General features: G+C 48.8%; 10 protein-coding genes across 10 annotated transcripts; 5 read left to right on the forward strand and 5 right to left on the reverse strand.

Moving 5' to 3' along the window:
- Positions 1–118: 118 nt before the first annotated feature.
- On the reverse strand, positions 119–1,194 carry EI90DRAFT_1749470 (uncharacterized protein). Its single transcript, XM_039052127.1, has 4 exons — positions 1,016–1,194; positions 647–933; positions 338–594; positions 119–268 (listed from the first exon to the last, which is right to left on the reverse strand). Exons 2-4 carry the CDS (start codon positions 877–879, stop codon positions 216–218), a joined length of 543 nt encoding a protein of 180 aa, XP_038922466.1. The 5' UTR covers positions 880–933; positions 1,016–1,194; the 3' UTR covers positions 119–215.
- On the forward strand, positions 838–3,470 carry EI90DRAFT_2989336 (DUF1716-domain-containing protein). The gene is made up of 10 exons (XM_039056065.1): positions 838–942; positions 996–1,056; positions 1,123–1,397; positions 1,447–1,553; positions 1,606–1,876; positions 1,938–2,255; positions 2,318–2,441; positions 2,501–2,661; positions 2,710–3,078; positions 3,138–3,470. Exons 1-10 carry the CDS (start codon positions 919–921, stop codon positions 3,315–3,317), a joined length of 1,890 nt encoding a protein of 629 aa, XP_038922467.1. The 5' UTR covers positions 838–918; the 3' UTR covers positions 3,318–3,470.
- A 12-nt stretch (positions 3,471–3,482) lies between these two features.
- EI90DRAFT_2905570 (WD40 repeat-like protein) lies at positions 3,483–5,313 on the reverse strand (the record flags this gene model as incomplete). Its single annotated transcript, XM_039054212.1, has 5 exons — positions 3,483–3,667; positions 3,742–3,922; positions 3,983–4,294; positions 4,353–4,890; positions 4,949–5,313. 5 exons carry the CDS (start codon positions 5,311–5,313, stop codon positions 3,483–3,485), a joined length of 1,581 nt encoding a protein of 526 aa, XP_038922468.1.
- A 1,226-nt stretch (positions 5,314–6,539) lies between these two features.
- EI90DRAFT_3034275 (Mss4-like protein) lies at positions 6,540–7,816 on the reverse strand. The gene is made up of 9 exons (XM_039058529.1): positions 7,742–7,816; positions 7,663–7,681; positions 7,565–7,596; positions 7,419–7,494; positions 7,291–7,360; positions 7,000–7,204; positions 6,821–6,943; positions 6,696–6,765; positions 6,540–6,636 (listed from the first exon to the last, which is right to left on the reverse strand). The coding sequence occupies exons 5-9, from the start codon at positions 7,347–7,349 to the stop codon at positions 6,590–6,592; spliced, it is 504 nt and encodes a 167-aa protein (XP_038922469.1). The 5' UTR covers positions 7,350–7,360; positions 7,419–7,494; positions 7,565–7,596; positions 7,663–7,681; positions 7,742–7,816; the 3' UTR covers positions 6,540–6,589.
- On the forward strand, positions 7,464–8,320 carry EI90DRAFT_1750188 (uncharacterized protein). The gene is made up of 3 exons (XM_039052128.1): positions 7,464–7,983; positions 8,053–8,163; positions 8,227–8,320. Exons 1-3 carry the CDS (start codon positions 7,731–7,733, stop codon positions 8,244–8,246), a joined length of 384 nt encoding a protein of 127 aa, XP_038922470.1. The 5' UTR covers positions 7,464–7,730; the 3' UTR covers positions 8,247–8,320.
- Positions 8,321–8,725: 405 nt separating this feature from the next.
- On the forward strand, positions 8,726–12,230 carry EI90DRAFT_3279015 (alpha-glucosidase; the record flags this gene model as incomplete). The annotated part of the gene is made up of 9 exons (XM_039066644.1): positions 8,726–9,627; positions 9,682–10,313; positions 10,369–10,635; positions 10,688–10,789; positions 10,847–11,045; positions 11,102–11,345; positions 11,403–11,544; positions 11,608–12,085; positions 12,106–12,230. The coding sequence occupies exons 1-9, from the start codon at positions 8,937–8,939 to the stop codon at positions 12,228–12,230; spliced, it is 2,880 nt and encodes a 959-aa protein (XP_038922471.1). The 5' UTR covers positions 8,726–8,936.
- An 854-nt stretch (positions 12,231–13,084) lies between these two features.
- Positions 13,085–13,920, reverse strand: EI90DRAFT_3034280 (uncharacterized protein). Its single transcript, XM_039058530.1, has 4 exons — positions 13,593–13,920; positions 13,412–13,536; positions 13,294–13,360; positions 13,085–13,240 (listed from the first exon to the last, which is right to left on the reverse strand). Exons 1-4 carry the CDS (start codon positions 13,867–13,869, stop codon positions 13,107–13,109), a joined length of 603 nt encoding a protein of 200 aa, XP_038922472.1. The 5' UTR covers positions 13,870–13,920; the 3' UTR covers positions 13,085–13,106.
- Positions 13,921–14,108: 188 nt separating this feature from the next.
- EI90DRAFT_2965930 (uncharacterized protein) lies at positions 14,109–15,640 on the forward strand. The gene is made up of 5 exons (XM_039055548.1): positions 14,109–14,312; positions 14,370–14,454; positions 14,516–14,558; positions 14,621–15,151; positions 15,205–15,640. Exons 1-5 carry the CDS (start codon positions 14,265–14,267, stop codon positions 15,482–15,484), a joined length of 987 nt encoding a protein of 328 aa, XP_038922473.1. The 5' UTR covers positions 14,109–14,264; the 3' UTR covers positions 15,485–15,640.
- Positions 15,641–16,251: 611 nt separating this feature from the next.
- On the forward strand, positions 16,252–18,229 carry EI90DRAFT_3034286 (uncharacterized protein; the record flags this gene model as incomplete). Its single annotated transcript, XM_039058531.1, has 8 exons — positions 16,252–16,301; positions 16,354–16,784; positions 16,841–16,943; positions 16,996–17,134; positions 17,195–17,399; positions 17,451–17,579; positions 17,638–17,738; positions 17,802–18,229. Coding segments are annotated over exons 2-8 (1,503 nt in total), but the record flags the coding sequence as incomplete, so codon positions are not given.
- Positions 18,223–19,033, reverse strand: EI90DRAFT_3034294 (uncharacterized protein). The gene has a single exon (XM_039058532.1). It carries the CDS (start codon positions 18,980–18,982, stop codon positions 18,278–18,280), a length of 705 nt encoding a protein of 234 aa, XP_038922475.1. The 5' UTR covers positions 18,983–19,033; the 3' UTR covers positions 18,223–18,277.
- Positions 19,034–19,795: the final 762 nt, after the last annotated feature.

Below are 19,795 nucleotides of genomic sequence, written 5' to 3' on the forward strand. Positions count from 1 at the left end.
ATGTATGGATGATCCCCTCATGTACACTCAATGCAACGAGTCGGGATGGCCGCACTGCCACGTAGATACAAGGCTGCGGGGTAACAAAATAGAGTACAACAACAACACACTCTTCATCTTGCATCGTGCGTGGCTACGGTCGGGCCAGTCACTTGAAAAAGGCCTGAAGAGAATGGAGAGGAGGCTTATTTATATCTAGCGCACATATGGGCCACTTACCGCGTGTCATATGGTATTATTAATTTGCTAAATTGGGTGGTTAGTCGGTCTGGACGTAACAAGTTGAGTGCGTATGAACAGTTTTTTTGACAGAGAGCTTGTAATTGGAAGCACCAACCATATGTATCCATGGGAGCCCGGTAAAGATTCTGGCGCAGTGATCGATCAGCCCTCCAGCCCTCTTCATGTTCCACGTGTTTATTCCCCAGCTGGAAGTTTAGAAAAAAGAGATGATCGACCAGAGAATACACCAAAGTCCCCGAAGCTGGACACTGCAGTTTTGCTCTGCGTCCGTGCTCGGCGCTACGTAATGAATCTAAGCGATATTCCATAGTCAGGTTGCTGAGTGCAAAGTCCTGAGCCCTGTACGGTAGACTAAGACTGGGCATTCTTGCATGATTTCGGGTTAAGCTCTACTGCGCCTTACTCCAGATATCTTACTCGTAACGATGCTACCATATATGCATAACTATCGTCTGCCTTATGCTGTTGGAGCTGCAGGCAGGATCCCGCCTCTGCTAAAGTAGAGGATCCTGGTGGGAAAACACATTCATAACAAAGACCAACGGTTGGACTGCCCAAGAACTCTGCCGGGTGTCTCACCGAAGATAAGCCAAGTTGAACGCGTGCTGTGGTGTGGCGGTGCCAAAAATTGCGCATGTGTCGTCGTTAAGAATCTTAATATCGAACTGCGCAATCATGGATATCGATTCTCTGTTCAAAGTGCGTCACCAAGATGGTGGAAACGATGCTCAAGCTGATGCATGCTCTTCTAGGCGCCTAAACTGCCACTTACCAGCAATAAACGCAAACTGCCACTGGGCAACCCAACCCCAGGTGGGAGTGCTTTGTGAAGTTTAGCCACTTCAGTCTCATATTTACGGAAGTACTGCACCTTCCCAGAAATTCTGAAACGACTGAGGACCGAGGCACTGCCATCCGATTCGGCGCAAAACACAACGAAAAATGGTAGTTCGGGCGGAGGCGCAACGCGAGCTGTGACGGTTGAGGACGTCGAGGATGACGAAGGGGATGATCGGTCCTTCGCTCCTGGAGGCGATGCAGATTACTTTGTAGAGGAGGATGAAGACGGTCGATTCTTTGGTGGCGGCTTGACCGACGAACAGAAGCAGATTCTTAACATTTTCGATACGGCTGGGGAAGAGACTGCAAAGGATGTGGGCACCGTTCCGTTAGGCTTCTTCACTATGCTGAGCACTCCCCCAGGGTGCCGAGTTAGATCTCCCAGGAATACGGCGTCTACTGCTTCAATTCGACCGAGCGGCAAAAAAGAATCAAGACCAAAGGTCCAAATATCCGGACGATCCAACGAAGTGTGTGTTTCTTCGCCTCCCCCCTCGAAATGATAATTAACAACGTGGGAAGGTTCATTGATTCGGAAGCCGACCTTGATGCTGCTATTAGATCTCTGTTTGCTCTCGCCGAAGTGTCGCTGATATCATACCCAGAGCTGGTCAGCAGCGGTGGGCTTTCTAAACTCATTGACCTTCTCAGCCACGAAAATCTCGACATTGTCTTGGAAGTTATAGCGCTACTTTATGAGTTCACGGATGAAGACGTGGGCGAAGAGGGGCTCGAGGAGGAAGAAGAAGCGAATAGGAAGAGTGAATCATTAAAGCTACTTACTGACACGTTGGTACGTTTTGGATTTCTATTCACCCATATACCTATCGGTCTTATGCGCATGTTCCTGTAAGCTCGAGCATTCCACGATGGAACTTTTAGTCGACAACCTAACCCGCATGAATGAAGAAGAGGACTTGGATCGGCAGGGAATCTATGACACCTTGGGCATCTTTGACCACATCATCGACTTCAATTCTGAGCTCGCCGATGTTTTCACCGCAAAAGCTCCCATTCTGAAATGGTTACTGGACCGGATACAGTCCAAGAAGCACGATGAAAATCGAAGTTATTCTTCTGAGCTCTTGGCTATTCTTTTGCAGAGCAGCAAAGAAAACAGATCACGACTGGATAGGTTGGGCGGTGTTGACATTTTACTCCAGGTTTTGTCCGTAGGTCGAGGGATTTTGGGAGAATTCCCGTTACTGATGCAGGATTTGTCTCTGAGTAACAGCAATTCCGAAAGCGAGATCCCATCGATTCAGATGAGATCGAATTCATGGAAAATGTCTTCGACGCCCTTTGTTCTGCTCTTTCTGAGCCAGGGATTAAGAAAGCATTTTTGGATGGTGAAGGAGGTGTGTGTGTATTTCTAGTACATACCGGCGCCATCCCCTTATATGTTCCCGCCACGCAGTGGAGCTTATGGTCATCATGATGAGAGAAAAGAAACTTTCAAGGTCCCGGTCGATGAAGGTCCTGGATTTTGCTATGTCAGGTCCAGCGGGCTCTACGAATTGTGAGCGGTTCGTAGAAGTCCTTGGCCTAAAATCACTTTTCCCTGCTTTCATGCAAAAAGTAAGGGTTCCTTATGGTAATGCCTTCAGCTAACGGAAGTTATCTTAGGGAAATAGTAAAGCGAAGTCGGGCATGACTCCCACATCCGAGGATACCTCCCACGCCCTCGGCATCTTGTCAAGTCTCTTCTCCAATCTTGTCTCTGATTCCCCACCTCGAATTCGTCTTCTCAGCAAATTTGTCGAAAACGATTACGAAAAAGTTGATCGGCTACTCGAACTGAGAGAATTTCATGCCACGAGACTCGCCGCCACCGACGCTGAAATCGAATCGGAGAAAGGGGCATTTATCGCAGAAGGACAGACAGATATGGCCGGGAATGAGGATTTATGGTATTTGCGACGGTTGGATGGTGGCTTGTTCACTCTTCAAACAGTGGATTACATCCTAGGCTGGATATGCATGGAGGATGATGGGGTACGAAGTTGTATTGAATAATTGGGTTATTCGCTGACCATCCGCCCAATATTCCACAGATTCGTTCTCATGCAGGAGCTATGCTTGAACGAAAGAACCAGTCTATCAATGGTATCGTTGATACACTGAAGGCTTACTACAGTAATATCGACGCTTCGACCGAGGAAGTGAAAGACCATGATAGCCCTCCGCTAAGAGAGATTCTGCAGGGCCTGATTGAATTCTTGGATAGTTGTTGACATTAACATTAATCATCATAATTTCAGAACTTGTCGTGAAGGACTACTCTCCATGCATGCCTAGGATGCAAATGTAATTAAAATCGCACTACAACCGTACATACGATTAGGTACTTGATTAAGCAATGTCAGCGGAAAACAATCGTTTACATGAGAATATCGAGGTCACTTGGTGATGAGCTTTGACTGTTCGTCGTTTTGGAGCATGCTGGAAGCCATCAGCATATCCACCATGCCCTGAACTGATCTCAGTTCGCGCTGGAATGATAATTCCTTTCCAACCATTCCCAATAGTCGAACCAACAGCGAATCTATGATAGGGGACTGTCCCAATACTCCCGAGTACAACTCTACAAGTAGAATCACAGAGTGAGTGAAAGCGACTTCTTCATCGCCACATTAGCAATGTCTCCAAAAAACTCACCAATTATCATCATGGCGACACCACACGCGACACTGCCGAATGTGGGATCAAAAATATACTTAGTTACCACACGAAGGATTGGCTCGAGAGTAACATCATCTCGGCCACTCAAGGCGCTTCGTAAACCATCCCGTCGTATCAACTCCATTATCAACGAGAACGTCAATTCCCCTCGGACAGTCTAGAAAACGGCAGCGCCAGAGAAATTAAATGAAGGTGTCACGAAGAGGTTTTCACGCACAGGTTGCACCACAACATCCAATGCTTCAGAATATCTGTATTCCTTCAATAATTTATCGTGTAGCGCGAGTCTCGGACCACGGCGCCTCATCTTCAGAGTGAACTCATGCGGATCTTTCAGTTGAGGCGGCCCCTTCGGCTGTGGGGCTAGTTCTTCTAATGCGTCAATTTCGTCGAGGAAGAATTCGTAGTTGGAACTGCGCAATTCTCCCAACTCAGGTAAAGAAGATCCAGGTTCGGAGGATTTCACTGGTCGACAACGTATTGAGAAGGTCCCGTCTGACATTCCTGCAGCGATGTGGGTATCATCCGGCTTGCCAATACCAATCAACATATGAAATAAAATACAATACTGTGCCTTGCGAACCTACCGATATAGCCAGGCAGAGGATTGGTGCAGAGTACCGCATCGTATGAACGACCTTATAGGAGCTGACGTCGTACACTTTTACCAAATGATCTAAACCTCCAGTCAACACTCGATTAGCCTTTCCATCAAAGGAAAGGCAAGTGATTGTCTTCTGGTGGCCAGAAAGGGCCTTCACGCATTTCCCACCGGAGACAAGATCCCACACGCGCATGATGGGCCCAGAAGCAGACAAGGCAAGCGTTCCCGACGGGAATGGCAGGGCGTCTTCCACGCCAGCGATGCCCGCTGCTGACGACCCAAGTGTCATTTCAGCTTTCCCTGTCCTCGAGTCCAAGAGACAGACAGTGGAATCATATGAGCCAGTGAGGATAAGGTTGGGGTCCGAAGGCATGAAATTGCCAGCTCGGACATAATCAGAATGATCATAGAAAGTAACAGTGGGTTTCCCGGATGCAATGTCCCAGAGTTTTACCGTCGTATCATCCGAACATGACAAGATCTGTGTGCCTGAAGGAGAGAATTTTGTGATATGTACGGGTCTTGGTGAGGCAAGACTTCAAAAATATGCCCAGAAACTGATATAAGAAGATTTCTCACTGCTTATGTTCTTCCATTTTCCGCAGAATAGCTCGACTCTGGAGGTCGAAAATTTGGATGAGGCCACTGTCGTCTCCTGCAACCACGAGTTTTCCATCATGCCTGATGTTCCCACTACGGGCTACATCGGAAAAACGCCCAATGTCCTTGAGTAGTTTATGTGTTCTAGGAGCATAAAGTTGCACACGGCTCGATGCCGTAACAACATAGTAATGTGGAGGGGAAGGAGAAAATTGCACGGAGGTGACTTGTCCATGTTGTTTAATGAAGACAGGATTTTTGAAGCCCTTCCAATGTTTCGACTCCGGGGTCTGTGTCTTCACAGGCCTGTGATACCGCTGCTGATGGAGACGTTGGAAATTCATGGTAACACCTTTTTGGCCAGGTTGAAGCAGCCTCTATAGATACTTTTGGCTCTATTCCAACAGAGGCTGGTGACCTGCCTACTTTTTGGCGTGTTTAGACTTAGCGTGCAAAAAAACTTGGTCCACACAGCCACAAGCAGATCAATATGTTACCTGCACTGCAGGTCACTCTGCCTCCCCCATAATTATGTAAAACGTGCCACTTTTGCTTACGTGTTGTATTCCGCATTGTATTACCGGCACAGCCGTCCGGGTGAAATTACGCCATTTCTGCCACTTGTGCTGACGTGTTCATTTTCCATTTAGGTTTCATGACCTTGTGACTTTTATATTTATAACGTACAATTGGTAGACAAATCAAGTGAGTCACGCTGAAAATCCAGTGAGATTGGCAAAACCCAACGTGAGCGTCACCTACGAATCGATTTTGGGCTTTTCTGGTAGAGGAGAATTAGATCTATCCACGTACCGAGTTTAGGGGTGAATGCCCAACTACTTCAGGAGTTAATATGAAGGACTCTGCGCTTCGCAATGTCAGCGCTTAGTCCAAGCACACCTGAATGCGCGCCCAGCGCTTACCCGGCCAAAATTCCCCTTGTATCTGCACCCCTACCTGCCTTACTCGTCCTGCTGGGCTGCATCCGATGACACAGCCACAGCCTGCATCTGCTAAAATACTGTGTCGTACTCATGAATTGGCATGTCAGCCTGCGATGCGGCCCATTCTTGAAGGGATGCAGCAGACACATGCCCAACTGCGCAGCTCTTGGTCTGACCCCCCCACTGCTGCTGCACCCCCGCTTGCCCTGCCGCATGGGCGCTTTGGGCAAGGGAAGGAGATTTATTAGTCGATACTATTGACCAATTTTCAGTGCGCTTGTCTTATCCTCACTTGTACACTTGTCCCCCCCCCCCAAGTCGCTGTCCTGATGTCCTCTTTCTGCTTCCCATTTTCTTATTTGTTTCCTATTATCCGGAACACTTCCGCTATTGTCTCCACACACTTGACATCATGATTCGGGATCTCTCCTGAGCATAGAACATCTATGCACTCTTTTTGTGTGGAATAATGATTTAATCATGGTTCACTTTTTTCTGTACAACTGACTGGGGTGTTGAAAAGCAGTGCAGGTCAGCGCGTGCGAAGGCACGCACTCTAGTATTTGAAGCGGCAAACGAAAATTATCATAAACAATTGCCCGAGGATGAAGGATATTATGATTATGCCATCCAAAAATACATGTACTGTGCAAGGATTGCTGAGTCGAATCCCCCATTACAACTTGACCTCTTTCAAACCATCCTTCCATAGGGTGAAATACGCTGTGAAAGCCGTGTAAGACAGTGTGAAAACAACATTCTTATCGAAAGGCTATCCTTACGGGTAATGCCATCCTCGCGGTAATTCAGGAGTAAGACCATCCCATCCGGGTTCATGGATTCCCCAGTGTACTAAGCAGCAGCATTCGATCAGATTGGGAAGTCAAGTTTGGGAGTCATTACTCACAAACTCGTAATCTTTGAAATTGGCCACAATCTTCTTCGCGTACTCTGAGGCCCCTTTCTCAAATGCAGCTACTCGGTCGGGTTTCTCCACCTCAAGTTTTGCCTTGATTGCTTTCATATAGGCCTGAAGGATTGCGCCGATGAGCGGAACAGGTCTTGATAAAATGGATGTTGTATTACCTTGAGGTGCGAGAGGTACTGCTTTTTGTCGTACCCTGTTTGATGAAGGCGATGGGAATGAACTATGTTGTTCACGACTTGGGCTCCGTCTTCTAGAGCTTCATCTTGCTCCTCGGCCGATGGGTTAGCGCCGATATCTACTGCCCCATCCTTGATAGTAATCTTGGCTGCTTCAAACTCGTAGACAATGTTATCAACTTCCTTGCTAAAAATCCCAACAGATCAAAATGTTATATGAGTTTCGGGACGCTTCTGTCTGGCCTGAGGCCATCTACGTTAGAAAATACACACGTTGGAAAAGCGTCGGAGGCGACCTCGTCGCCCGTGATGATATCGGTAAACAACAACATGTTTTTGGCGTCTGAGGGTCGGGTGGGTGTCGATCAGTGCCTACACATATACCTAGGCAATTCACTCACAGTGAGGGAGGTTGAAGTGAAAAAGGGCCGATCGATCTCGGATGTAAAACCAGCCATTTTCTTGACCGCATAGCCACTTTGTTTTTCATGTCAGACAGTGGACATCAGCCTTTCACACGCCCTCCCCGACAAACAAATTTTCATACCACCCGACACAAATATCCCTCTATCCCTATCCCTCACCCAAAAAAAAAGAAAAGAAATGGAGAATGGCGAAAGGAATAGACGTAGAAATGGAACCTACTATACTATGGCCAGAACCACTTTGGGCAAGAACCATGGGCGAAGGAACACAAAACAGAAGAAATCTGGATGAGACTCACATTAATTTGTATACTGACGGGTCCCTTGTGGTTGACAGGGCGTCCGAAGATGGGGATATGGGTCCACAGCCTACCACTGCGGCAACGTTATTCTCAAGGGAAAGGGAGGGGGGCGAGGGTTGAGGTCTGCGACGCAGAAATGGAGGGTCTCGTGCAAGGCTCAGAACACCTCGTCCCTTGGCTTAATAACAATTTCCTAAAGGAGAGCGACCTAACTTTATCAACCTTCTCAGATAACACCGGTGCGCTCCAGCGCACTCTGGCAACCTCTCCTGGGCTTGACATCCAGCAATCCCTTCGCTTTCGCGAAGTTATTCTTAAGATACTCGACGAACGTCCCCTCTGCCGTATTGAAATCAAATGGGTACCAGGACACAAAAACACTACAGGGAATGACCTTGCTGACTCACTGGCGAAAGAAGGTACACTCCTCCCTCTGACTACCCTTTTGCATCCTCGACAGCCATTGACTTAAAAACGAGTAGACTCAACGCTGGAACACTGACCCCGTCCAATTCAGACAATCGGAATACTACTTGTGCAATTGAATCGGACCACAAATCCACCCTTCCGAACACTTTAGGGCCCTCAGCCGCAAAACATTCAGACGCCTGGTTCAACTACGCACCGGACACGCCTTTCTAGGCCAATACTACCAACGGTTCCTACCTAGCGAAGACTCCAGTTGCAGCTGCGGCACTCTCATCGAGACACGAGAGTACATCCTCATGGAGTGCCCGCTGTACTGCAACCACTGAGGCGTCCTACGAGACGAGGGCGGGATTCTGAACCTTGCGGACCTCCTGGGGAAGGAAGAAGGGATCAAGCGGGTGGCAGGACTCGTAAATGAGAGCGGAGTATACGAAAAGAAAAACACACCTTGGGAGACAACGGGAAGACATCCCGAGAGATAACGTCGAAGCGGAACCCTTCCCTTTTCAACGCTCGCAACGCAATATCCGAACATCTGCAAGTGACGACTCACCGGTTTGGGACGAAGGAGGACGAGTGCACCCGAATCGGACTTAGTTTCTTATTTCTACTTTATTTGCGTGTATTTTCCTCGAGACCCCTGGCCCTGCCAGCCGCGAGCACAGGCTAAACAAACAAACAAACAAAGCCTTTCGCACGCTGGTCAACCTGAATCTTGACATGAGGATTGTACGGCAATCGCCACCGCATCTCTCGTTGCAGGATGTTGCTCTCATGCTTTGCAGCGGCACTTGTTTTTGGACAATTGTCCTTTCCATTTGCCTTCGATCCGAGTGACTTCAAGACGTGCCCGCAAGTTGGATTCTGTCGACGTGGTAGGGCACTTGCAAAAAGGGCGACTGAATCGTCTCAGTGGGTGTCTCCGTATAGTGTTCGTCCTGAAAGCGTGGTCCTCTCTCCACCGAATGCCTCTTTGTCGGCACAGGTCTTCTCCTCACTTTATCCTGGAATTCGCTTTGAGCTTCAGGTTGATGTACTTGAACACGGAATTGCCAGGGTACGTCTGGATGAGGTCAACGGTATGCGAAGGCGATATCACCAGGCGGCTTCATGGGCTCTCGTTGCTGAACCCACTCTCATGGCTCCGGGTGTAGTATGGCGGTTTGAAGAATCAGGCATTAGAGCATTATATGACGATGTTGAACTGGAAATATCATACGCACCACTGACAGTGAAGCTGATCAGAGCTGGCCGCGAGGAGCTTGTGCTGAATGGACGAGGTCTACTCCATTTGGAGCATTTCAGAACCAAAACAGCAGCACCGTCGACCGCTCTGAGCGAATATCAAGCAGTTCTTCACGGCAATACAGAGTCCAACGGCTGGTTCGAGGGAGGCGAAGCAGATGGCTATTGGGAGGAGACATTCAAGGCGTGGACAGATTCAAAACCCAAAGGTGATATCGCCACCAACCAACTGTATTTCTTGACTCTAATTGCCACCTCTCAAGGTCCAGAATCATTTTTTATTGATATTGACTTCCCCCACCACTCTCATGTTTACGGAATACCACAACACGCTACATCCCTCTCTCTTCGGGAGACAACGGGTGGAAATCAATATTTTTCAGAGCCTTTCAGACTGTACAACAACGATATTGGGGGATATGATGCTGACTCGCCAATGTCATTGTATGGATCCATTCCACTCATGCATGGGCACTCCACGGAATCCACTGTGGGCGTCTTCAATCTGGTTGCATCAGAGACCTGGGTCGACATATTTCATCCTGTTTTGAATAAGTCGACAGCAACGCATTGGATATCAGAATCAGGGATCATGGATATCTTCTTGCTTCCAGGACCAACGCCGGATCTTGTGTTTACACAATACGCATCGTTAACTGGGACAGCTCCACTGCCGGCTTACTTTGCTCTCGGATATCACCAATCGCGATGGAACTACATCTCGTCCCAGGATGTCCGGGATGTTTCACGGAGATTTGATGCAGAAAACATGCCTATGGACGTCGTTTGGTTAGATATCCAGTACTCTCAGGGTCAAAAGTATTTCATCTGGGACAATCAGTCGTTCCCGGATCCTGTCGAGATGGCAGACGAACTCGCTGCCGCTGGGAGAAAAGTAGGTTTCAACTATCTATTCCGTTCTTATTCCCGTCTAGGCTAATTCTATTTAGGTCGTCGCTATAATAGATCCACATTTGAAGACAAGCAACGACTATCCCATCTTTTCCGAAGCTCAAGACAAAGGCTTTCTTGTCAAGGACGCGGAAGGCGAAATATTTGTTGGCCAGTGCTGGCCTGGTAGCTCTGCATGGTTGGATTTTTTCAACCCCCAATGTCAGAATTGGTGGCGTGGGATTTTCAGCCTCAACAGCACCGCCGACGGTTGGAGGTGGGCTGAAAGCACGGATAATACCTTCATCTGGAATGACATGAACGAGGTTCGGCTTATTTGGTAGCGTGCTTGACTGTAACACTCATTAATGCCCCAAGCCTTCTGTATTCAACGGTCCAGAGCTCACTATGCCCAAGGATAGCGTTCATTATGGAGGCTGGGAGCATCGTGACGTTCATAACATTTATGGAATGTTATTTGTGGGTAACAAGGAAACCTTTATTTGATTGGCAGTTGATGACAATTTATTGCTCCAGCATAAGGCAACAGCAAGCGCCCTCGTTCACCGTACGGGCACGATGAAGCGCCCCTTCGTTCTTTCCCGATCATTCTACGCTGGGTCTCAGCGCTTTGGAGCAATATGGACGGGTGACAATCTAGGCACCTGGGAGCACATGGCTGCAGGTATACGTATGATTTTGAGTGATGGTATCGCTGGCATGACTTTTTCAGGCTGTGAGTTGCACACTTAACAAATTATGGCGAAGTCTCAATTTATTGCAATCTTTCAGCTGATGTTGGTGGCTTTTTCGGCAATCCTGACCCCGAAATGCTCGTGCGTTGGTATCAGGTCGGAGCGTTCTCGCCTTTTTTCCGTGCACACGCCCACATCGACACGAAACGACGTGAGCCTTACCTCTCTGCGGAGCCATACCGATCAATGCTGCGCGATATTCTCAAGCTCCGATATTCGTTGCTTCCGGTGTGGTACAACGCCTTCAGAGAGGCAAGCGTCAGTGGGATTCCCGTTCTGCGGTACGCTTAATGCGATTTCAGCAGATTGACGTGGAACCCATGATCAGTTCCATATAGGCCTCAATATGTAGTTTTCCCAAAGGACTCTCATGGTTTTGAGATCGATGACCAATTCTATATTGGAGGGTCAGGGTTACTTGTGAAACCTGTTACTCTCCCTCACGTCGAAAGTGCGGAGGTGTACCTTGCTGATGATCAGGTGCGTAACGGCCCGGGTGGTGTGGCATTTCTCCTGCTCATCGAGATTGTTGGCGATAAATAGGTCTACTACGATTATTTCGACCATCAAGTACATCAGGGCGCCATGGGTGGGCGCTATGTCACCGTTTCCGCCCCTTTGGCCAAAGTTCCGCTCCTGTATAGAGGTGGCTCAATCGTTCCCACTCGCCTTCGGCCACGTCTTTCATCCTCGTTAATGAAGAAGGATCCATTCACCCTCACAGTTGCCCTCGACAAGACAGGATCCACAGCATCTGGTGAACTGTACCTCGATGACGGAGAGACATACACCTTTGAGCAGGGCGAGCTGGTGTGGCGTAAATTCATAGCGTATCCGTCGAAGGACGGCCAAGCCTCTCTCATCGTTCAAAATCACAATCTGGCATCCCACACATCCGCACGGGACATTGTCGGGGGCGCCAAATTCCAGTTTTATGATGGAAAAAATGCGTATGCCCGCGAAATCGATAGCGTGTACGTTGAGCAGATTATCATCCTCGGGTTGAAAGAGGAACCGAAGCGTGCTTCGATTGTTGGGGAGGGGACTTGGAGATAGACTACCGGGGAGGTAGCTATGGGATGAACAATGTCTTGTCCAGTAGCCTGACGATCAAGAATCTAGGCGTTCGCGTAGTAGACGATTGGCAGATTTTAGTTCAATGGTAAACGTGCTGCAGTGGATCGAGGCCCAGGAAGAAGTGGAACGTTTGCCCTCGGAGGCTCTATCCTACTACACATTCGCAGAGCTGGAATCTATCTAAATGGATGCTTCCTGTATAGAACTGCCACCCAATCTAGAACGAGATTACACAGTTAATCGGGCTCTGCGGTTCGTCCACACTAAGGCACGCATGAGCGAGCTTTGAGGAAAGTGGTGGTTAATAGCAGCTGGTTAGGACACCCCGAATCCACCGGGATGTCCTGAGCGATAAACAGGTGGGCAGGGAAAGTACAGCCGAAGGCGGGAAGCGGAGAGCGTGCAGAAGTGAGGCAGGAAACACGAAACAGAGCGAGCGAGGTCGACGAGATTACAAGATAAACTACTGGCAGCAGAAACACGGGGGAAGATGACTTGCATAGAAAGTTTAAGAACGAGGGGATATCAACAGAGCAGAACTCCATCAGGAAACAGGGCTGCCGGCATAGTTCACGACCCCAGGTAGACCACGAGAATGGTTGCAGCTAGAGCCGGCAGAAGCATCAACCTTGTACTGTAACGTCCGCTCTCGCAGCAGCACTACATAGTCATTTCGGGAAAACAACACCCCTCAGAGTCATGGTAGGATGAGGAAGGGATCGAACAGACACGGTTTCCTCATGATGGGTGGCAAATTCTCATAAGCTGATTTGTCAGGAATCTCAGACCCCGCATCACGCCAAGAATGGCCCAATCCACGAGGATCACACGCGGCCCATATGAATAAAACAATGCTACAAATTGGGCTGTGGAGGCAGGTATATACAGAAAGGCTCATCAACATCTGCTGTAGCGAGAAGAATTATCGTGACATTACGCGAAGCTCAGAAATAGTGGCCACCGACTCAATACGGATGGTGACGTCCTTTCCCTTTCCGATCCTTCTCTAGCTGTTTGGCTTTACGGTGGCCAATCTCTACCGGTTTAATGGAGGCGTCTGCTTTCCTCAATTTCACAGGGCGGTTACCCACGTACTTCCCTACATTGAAAGCATGAATGAGGGACTCGATGAAGCAGGGACCACGCGCTTACCATCCATCTCCTTCCATGCCTTGAGGAAGTCTTCCGGATCACTAAAGGCGACGAAGCCGTACTTTGCCTAGAAAATTTCGAAATTCAGTAGTGGCCAATGATTTGGGGAGAGTGGGACCTTTTGACTCAGTCGATCGCGGATCACCCTGGCCTTTGTGAAGGTAGGATACTTGATGAACGCGGTGGCCAGAATCTCATCAGAGACGTCATTACTGAGATCTCCAACAAATAAGCGGAACCACGCTGCATACGTGGAAGGATTAGTGACTTGCCAGTCACCTGCAGAGACGAAATATTACCGGGATCCCAATCTAACAACGTCTGATCTTCCCACACTTTTCCAGCCCCTTTCCTCAGCACGGTTGTTCGCTTCGAGCCTTTGGGCACCACAGCACCGGAGCCACCGCCTTTGCCATGGTTCGCCCCAGGGACATAGGCGCTCTGTTGGGCGGCTGCACCAACATCGTATTCATGTGCATTGGCTGGCCGGTAGACAGGAGCACTGGATGATGACGCTGCGCCGTAGTAGTTTCCCCCATATGCCGATGCTTGCTGGTACTGACCGTAATAGTCCATCAACAGCCTCAGTTCGCTGGAAGGTGCTGGTGTTTCACGTGACGGTTTCTGGATCGGAGTTTCGCTGAATGTACACCCCTTCGACTCTGGCAGGGCCACAAATTAACGTAAAAAATGATTTTATTTGTTCGTGCGCGTGGGTCTGCGGCGGAGAGAGAAGAATGATGCTGAGAGCATATTGCATCCAGGCTACGGCGCTTACTGATTTCCATGTATGGATTAAGCCGTTATTGAATACACGGCAGTATAGCCACACTCTTGAGCAAGCTCTCAAGGTCGAAATCCTCGTCAATTTTCAACGAAGTAAGCATCCTAAACACACCTTACAGCCATCCTAGTATCTGTAGCTATTCTGCTGTCGAGTCTCGACCAGAAAGTGTGACAGAACATCATGGATGCAATTCGTGACCTTTGGATGTATTGCTGACCTCATTTCACAGATGGTAGGAAAACAATCGCTAAACCGGCTGAAGTCACTTTCTTACCAAGGCGGTTTGTAGCCCTTCGTCAAGACCATCAAGACCAATGCGTACTTCTCGCGTTTTCAAGTGAAGTATCGTCGAAGAAGAGAGGGGAAGACGGACTGTACGTCTAACTCGATCAGCTCTTACGACTCTTAGGATGAGATCTAACAGAGATTAAATAGACTACGCCCGCAAACGCTTAGTTAACCAAGCAAAAAACAAATAGTATGGACAATCTTTAGCAACGATTATTCTCGTTATCTCAAGCTCACCTTGAATCCGAACAGCAACTCGCCTAAATACCGTCTGGTCGTTCGCTTCACTAACAAGCAGGTTATTTGCCAGATAATCTATGCCCGTATTCAGGGTGATTTCGTTTTTGCAGCAGCTACCTCAAAGGAGCTGCCTCGATATGGCATCAGCCATGGTCTCACTAACTGGACCGCTGCCTACGCTACTGGCCTCCTCGTTGCACGTCGTGCTCTCACAAAACTTGGTTTGGCAGACAAGTATGAGGGTGTCACTGAGCCCGACGGAGAGATTAAGTTGGTCGAGCGCCCTGAGGATGACAAGGAGGGCCCGCGGCCGTTCAAGGCGTACCTTGATGTAGGGCTTCGCCGTACGAGCACTGGGCACCGTGTCTTTGCGGCCATGAAAGGTGCTAGCGATGGCGGTATTCACATCCCCCACAACGAGAAGCGTTTCCCTGGCTACGACATTGAGAGCAAAGAGCTGGACGTTGAAGTCCTGAAAAAGTACATTTATGGTGGCCATGTTGCAGAGTACATGGAAAGCTTAGAAGAGGAAGATGATGAGCGGTATGCTTGGATGTTCTCTATTCTTTCCCCCGCGACTCTAACGAGTGCTATAGTTTCAAGAGGCAGTTCGCTTCCTATCTTGCTGATGGCATTGGTTCAGAAGATATCGAAGAGCTATATACGAACGCATATGCTGCCATTCGGGAGGATCCCACCTTCAAGCCTACTGAGAAGACCACGGACTGGAAGGCTGAATCGAAGAAATATAAGGTTCCCCGTCTCACGAACGAGCAGCGCAAGGCTCGCATACAGGAGAAAATTAAGGCCTTGCGGGGTGAGGGCGAAGCTGAGGCAGATGATGATGATGAGATCGAAGAGGAGGATGAAGAGTGAAGTCTCCATGATTTTCCGCCCTTCCCCGTTCTTCATGTGCTTCATCTTATGCGACAGCAGTCGCACATATACGATCTATGCCTCTGCATGCATTCCTTCAATGATTGTGTATCTCACCCCGCTCCAATCCATCGTTGCATAAATTGAAATAATCCGGTGCGCCATCCGGGCACAGCCGCAGCAACTGCTCCAAGGAGCCACAAAGTGCAGTGGCTTTCTGTTGCAAGCTGCGACACGCGGGAACAGGCATTGAGATAGTGGCAGCCTGTTACTCTGTACCTCTTGAAACGGAAAGACCCCTGAACCTCTCTTCCTCAGTGACCTCCTGGACAAATCGCCTGGGGTGTCTGTATCCTAATTTTCACTGCAAAACACCAATATGCCACGTATGAAAAAATGCCCTGTCTGCCTCACTCGAAGCTGGCGCAAGGAGCACGGGGTCTTGATGTGCAGCGAAGGACATATACTGAAGGTGAGTTCTCGAAGTTGACTCTCGACTTGACCTCCGCTGCAGCAGCACATGCGCGTAGGATTTCATCGCTGAAGGGCAGGACACCGAGGGATCTGTGCCTACGAAGCGCTTTAGGAGTCAGTTCGGCAGAGATCAGACTCTCAACGTGAAAGCAGACACGCACGCCGCCGATCCCAAAGGTTTGTTTCATTGAAGTTGCACCTTCAGTGTTTGACGCATAGGGTTTTTGCCCCAGTCTATAGCAGGAATAGGAGGCAGTATTTTCACTTCCAGGTGTCTCAACTTGTGTTGCGTCATCAAATAACGGCCCTTGTGAAGGAATGGGAGCTGCCCCCTGAATTTGAAGTGCGTTATCAATTTAGTCCAAGTACTTTTGATCCACTAGAACCTGTCACAGATAATTTGTAGAGATTTTTGGGCCCTATATCTCATGTCTCTTCCTAATCCCCCGCCACCCGAACCAGTGGCGTTCGCGAAAGAAATGGAGGTGCGAGAATCACGGCTTCCTTCGGAAAATGGAGCGGAAGGAAATGATCCAAACCCACCAGCGGAGCATAACGAAACGAGCGGAGATACCTCCAGCCGTGGCGATGATGAGAGACCGGTCGATAATGAACCCGTGGATTATGATGATCTTCTTCGTAAGGCTGAATCAGCTGATGACAGCACTGAGGATGAACCAGAACAGACGAAAAGCCAAGTCAAGGCGGAAGCTCGAAAGGGCAAACGCTGGAAATACGAGTGGGCGACACCATTGGCTAATATCGCTATACTCGTCCTGGCAAGCTGGGAGATGCGCCTCCCAGTGATACATATGGACTTCATTAGGCGAGAATCTGATCCGATCCTCTGCCATCATTGTGAAAAACGCTAACATGTTCCAGACTCATCGAGTGCAACAAAATCCCGTATTTTTTCGCTATCAATCTTCTGCCCTCGGCCATGACGACACACATGACTTGGGCTGAGAAGCACTTACTGACTCCTGTATGGCTAATGATAGTGTTGTACGTTGAAGCGCTGCCTAACTGTTTTCCAGCCGCCTCCCTCACCTGAACGCCTGTTCGCACACGTTAAGCGTCTAGGCAAACTTGCGAAATTCCAGTACGGGATCGCAATACCCGAACTAAATGCAGCACCCGTGCTTTGGCGGGCTGTTCGCGCTCTCCTTGGAACTCGTGAGTCTGACCACTTGCTGTGCTAATACTAGGGAATAGCTTGAATCTCCGTCGGGGCAGCATATCTTTATACACTCTCAAAAAGGCTTGCATCAGTCCTTGACATTCCTCTCACCCTTCACCCGGACATAACACAGTCTCTTGATGCTACACTGTTTGACTCGGAAAAGCATATGGACAGAAATCCACCAGAAGTATCCTTGATTAGCGCCGTCATCATCGTAATCAAACTAGTGTATGCCCTGGATGAAAGCCATGAATTGAGGTACGTCAATTCACCGAAGTAATAGCATTGCTGCAGGTGATCGTACTGGAGTTTGAGGGTGGATCCAAATGACCCTAAGTTTCTCATGCCGAAGAAGCAGGAATGGTTGGAGAACCTGCGTAAACACCACGATGCTCGGTGTGATACACTTGAAGAGCTGCTGACGCCCTCATCTACTCTGTGGGTGGATTCACTCTGCGGTTTGAAGATGCCTCAGTGACCACCTTCGATCCTCCAGCCCTGCGATCCATTTGAGCGATCCACAAATTGACGCCTTATTCACCTACGCAGAAGAGGCCTTCGTTCCACCTGTCAAATATGGAGGTACAAAGGAGCCAGGTACGTGATGTGGGCAAGGGGATTCCCATTATGTCCTTTGTTCAACAATTCCATTTTCTGGAGACATGAACCCGTTGGAGTTATTCCATCGCTTCGGCCCGAACCCACGTCCAGACAAATCGCATGAAGATGCTTCTGAAGTCGAATCGTCGGCCGGTCCTTCGGAGGACACCCAGCTACCTTCAAACCGCTTCCCTCCCACTCCGCCCCCTCCGCCCCACCCAGCCCCGACTGGACCCGAATCCCGTGAGCCCAGGATGAATCACCCAATATATTCTAGGCTCGACATCACGGGGACTTTCCCACCTGAGTACCAGCTAGTAGTCGACATTGCCTCTTATTGGAGCGGGTTTACCGTGGAGGAAATCAACTGGGCTATTGCAAGGCTCGAGCAAAAGATTCTGGACAAACCGATGAGCTTGTGGAAGACGAATACTGCCCAAAATCTTGGGAAGAATGATATCTCTGCCAGGCTCGATAGTGTTGATGAAAACGTACGGAGTCGGAGTAGAGTGCCACGATAAAATATCTTGTAGAAATTATAGCTGCTTCAAAAACATCGCAAGACCAGACATGTTTTGTTCACGATCTTTTTGTTGCTTGAGACGAGCGTCGCGGTCCAAGCGATTGGTCGTTTGTGGGTGGACACGGCTTCGATTTGCCGTACCCTTGATTTGTTCGTGGGCTAACATACGCTGCAGGTACTCATCGTTTTTATTGGGCTTTCTCTTTTCGATGCTCTGCACGCTCTGCGGATGATGAACTGGCGTGACTCGTGAATGAGATGGTTTCTCGTGACTCTGCGCTGTGACTGATTGAGCTTCTTCAACTTGTGCAGACTCCCCAGCAGGTACAGCGCCAACGAGCCGCGATACAACCGCTGTACGACCCTTCGACATTCTATACACTGATGGAAATGAAGGGGACGTTCCTTTAGCGCGTCCACTTCGTAATCGAGTGGTCCAGAGACACGCTTCGCAAGTCTGAACCATGGCCGTTTGAATGTCAGGTTGAGGAGGTTTCCTAGATCGTGATTTGAGCACTTTTGATTTCACGCGTCGTGAGCGAAAGGTTCCATGGGTAGGTGTTAGAAGCGTGCCGCAACGAAGACATGCATGAGTTGAAGGTGGAAGGGACGGATTCTCTCTCCGTACTCGTACTTGGTGAAGAGCGGAGAACTGAGGAGATATTGGATGGAGCATTGCAACGAAATTACGTTGGAATTTCTCAGTTGGGGTGAGCATGATTTATATGCGAGAGGGGGAGTCGAGCTCAAGGGACTTCGAACAGTTTTCAATTGAGTCACATGGTCATAGCACAATATCCGACCACATGTAAGTGGAGACTCCCCAGAGGAAATGGTTTCGAGTGCTCCCACCTGCGTGAACATGGTAATAATTAAACGCGCAGATTCAATATGGAGAACTAAACGCGCAGACTACAACATTTACAATATTGAGTTACATGAAAAAATTAAGGGAAATTCTATCACCTCAGTGAGGGAGGGAAAAATTACGGCGCTTAGCGTATCTTATACGACTGGCGCCAATATCGCTTAAAGCGATTACCTGTGATAACCGGCGATGAAGGACAATCAAGACAAAAGCATTAAGAGCGTGGTATCGGTGAAAATACACAACTCTGAAACTAATTGGATCTAAGCATTGTCAGCCGCAATGATGTGAAGGGGATTACACAATGAAGAAAGTCTTTTAACTCCCCAACCAGCTGTTGATATTCCAACACATGGTATTTCACTATACGGTTCTCGTGAGTCCCTAGCACCCTGCCTAGTGCATCCCGTCGTGCTCAACGACGTTCATCATTGATTAAAGCTGGCGGAATTTACTACACCGGCCCAGCTACTTGTGATCATGGATCTACTTGCAGTCTACTTGAATGAATCTGCATTTTATATCTTCTTCCCTGAAGATGCCAGCCATGCTCACTGTCTCTCCCTGCTATGAGGTATTCTCGATGCGAGTTCTCTAGGTTCCAGTTTGGTAACTCTGCTCGCCTCTCATTGTATAAACAAGCGTGTCCATGATGAGAGGTTG

This window comes from Cantharellus anzutake, assembly GCF_015039405.1.
Source record: "Cantharellus anzutake strain C23 chromosome Unknown EI90scaffold_4, whole genome shotgun sequence".
NCBI lineage: Eukaryota > Fungi > Basidiomycota > Agaricomycetes > Cantharellales > Hydnaceae > Cantharellus > Cantharellus anzutake.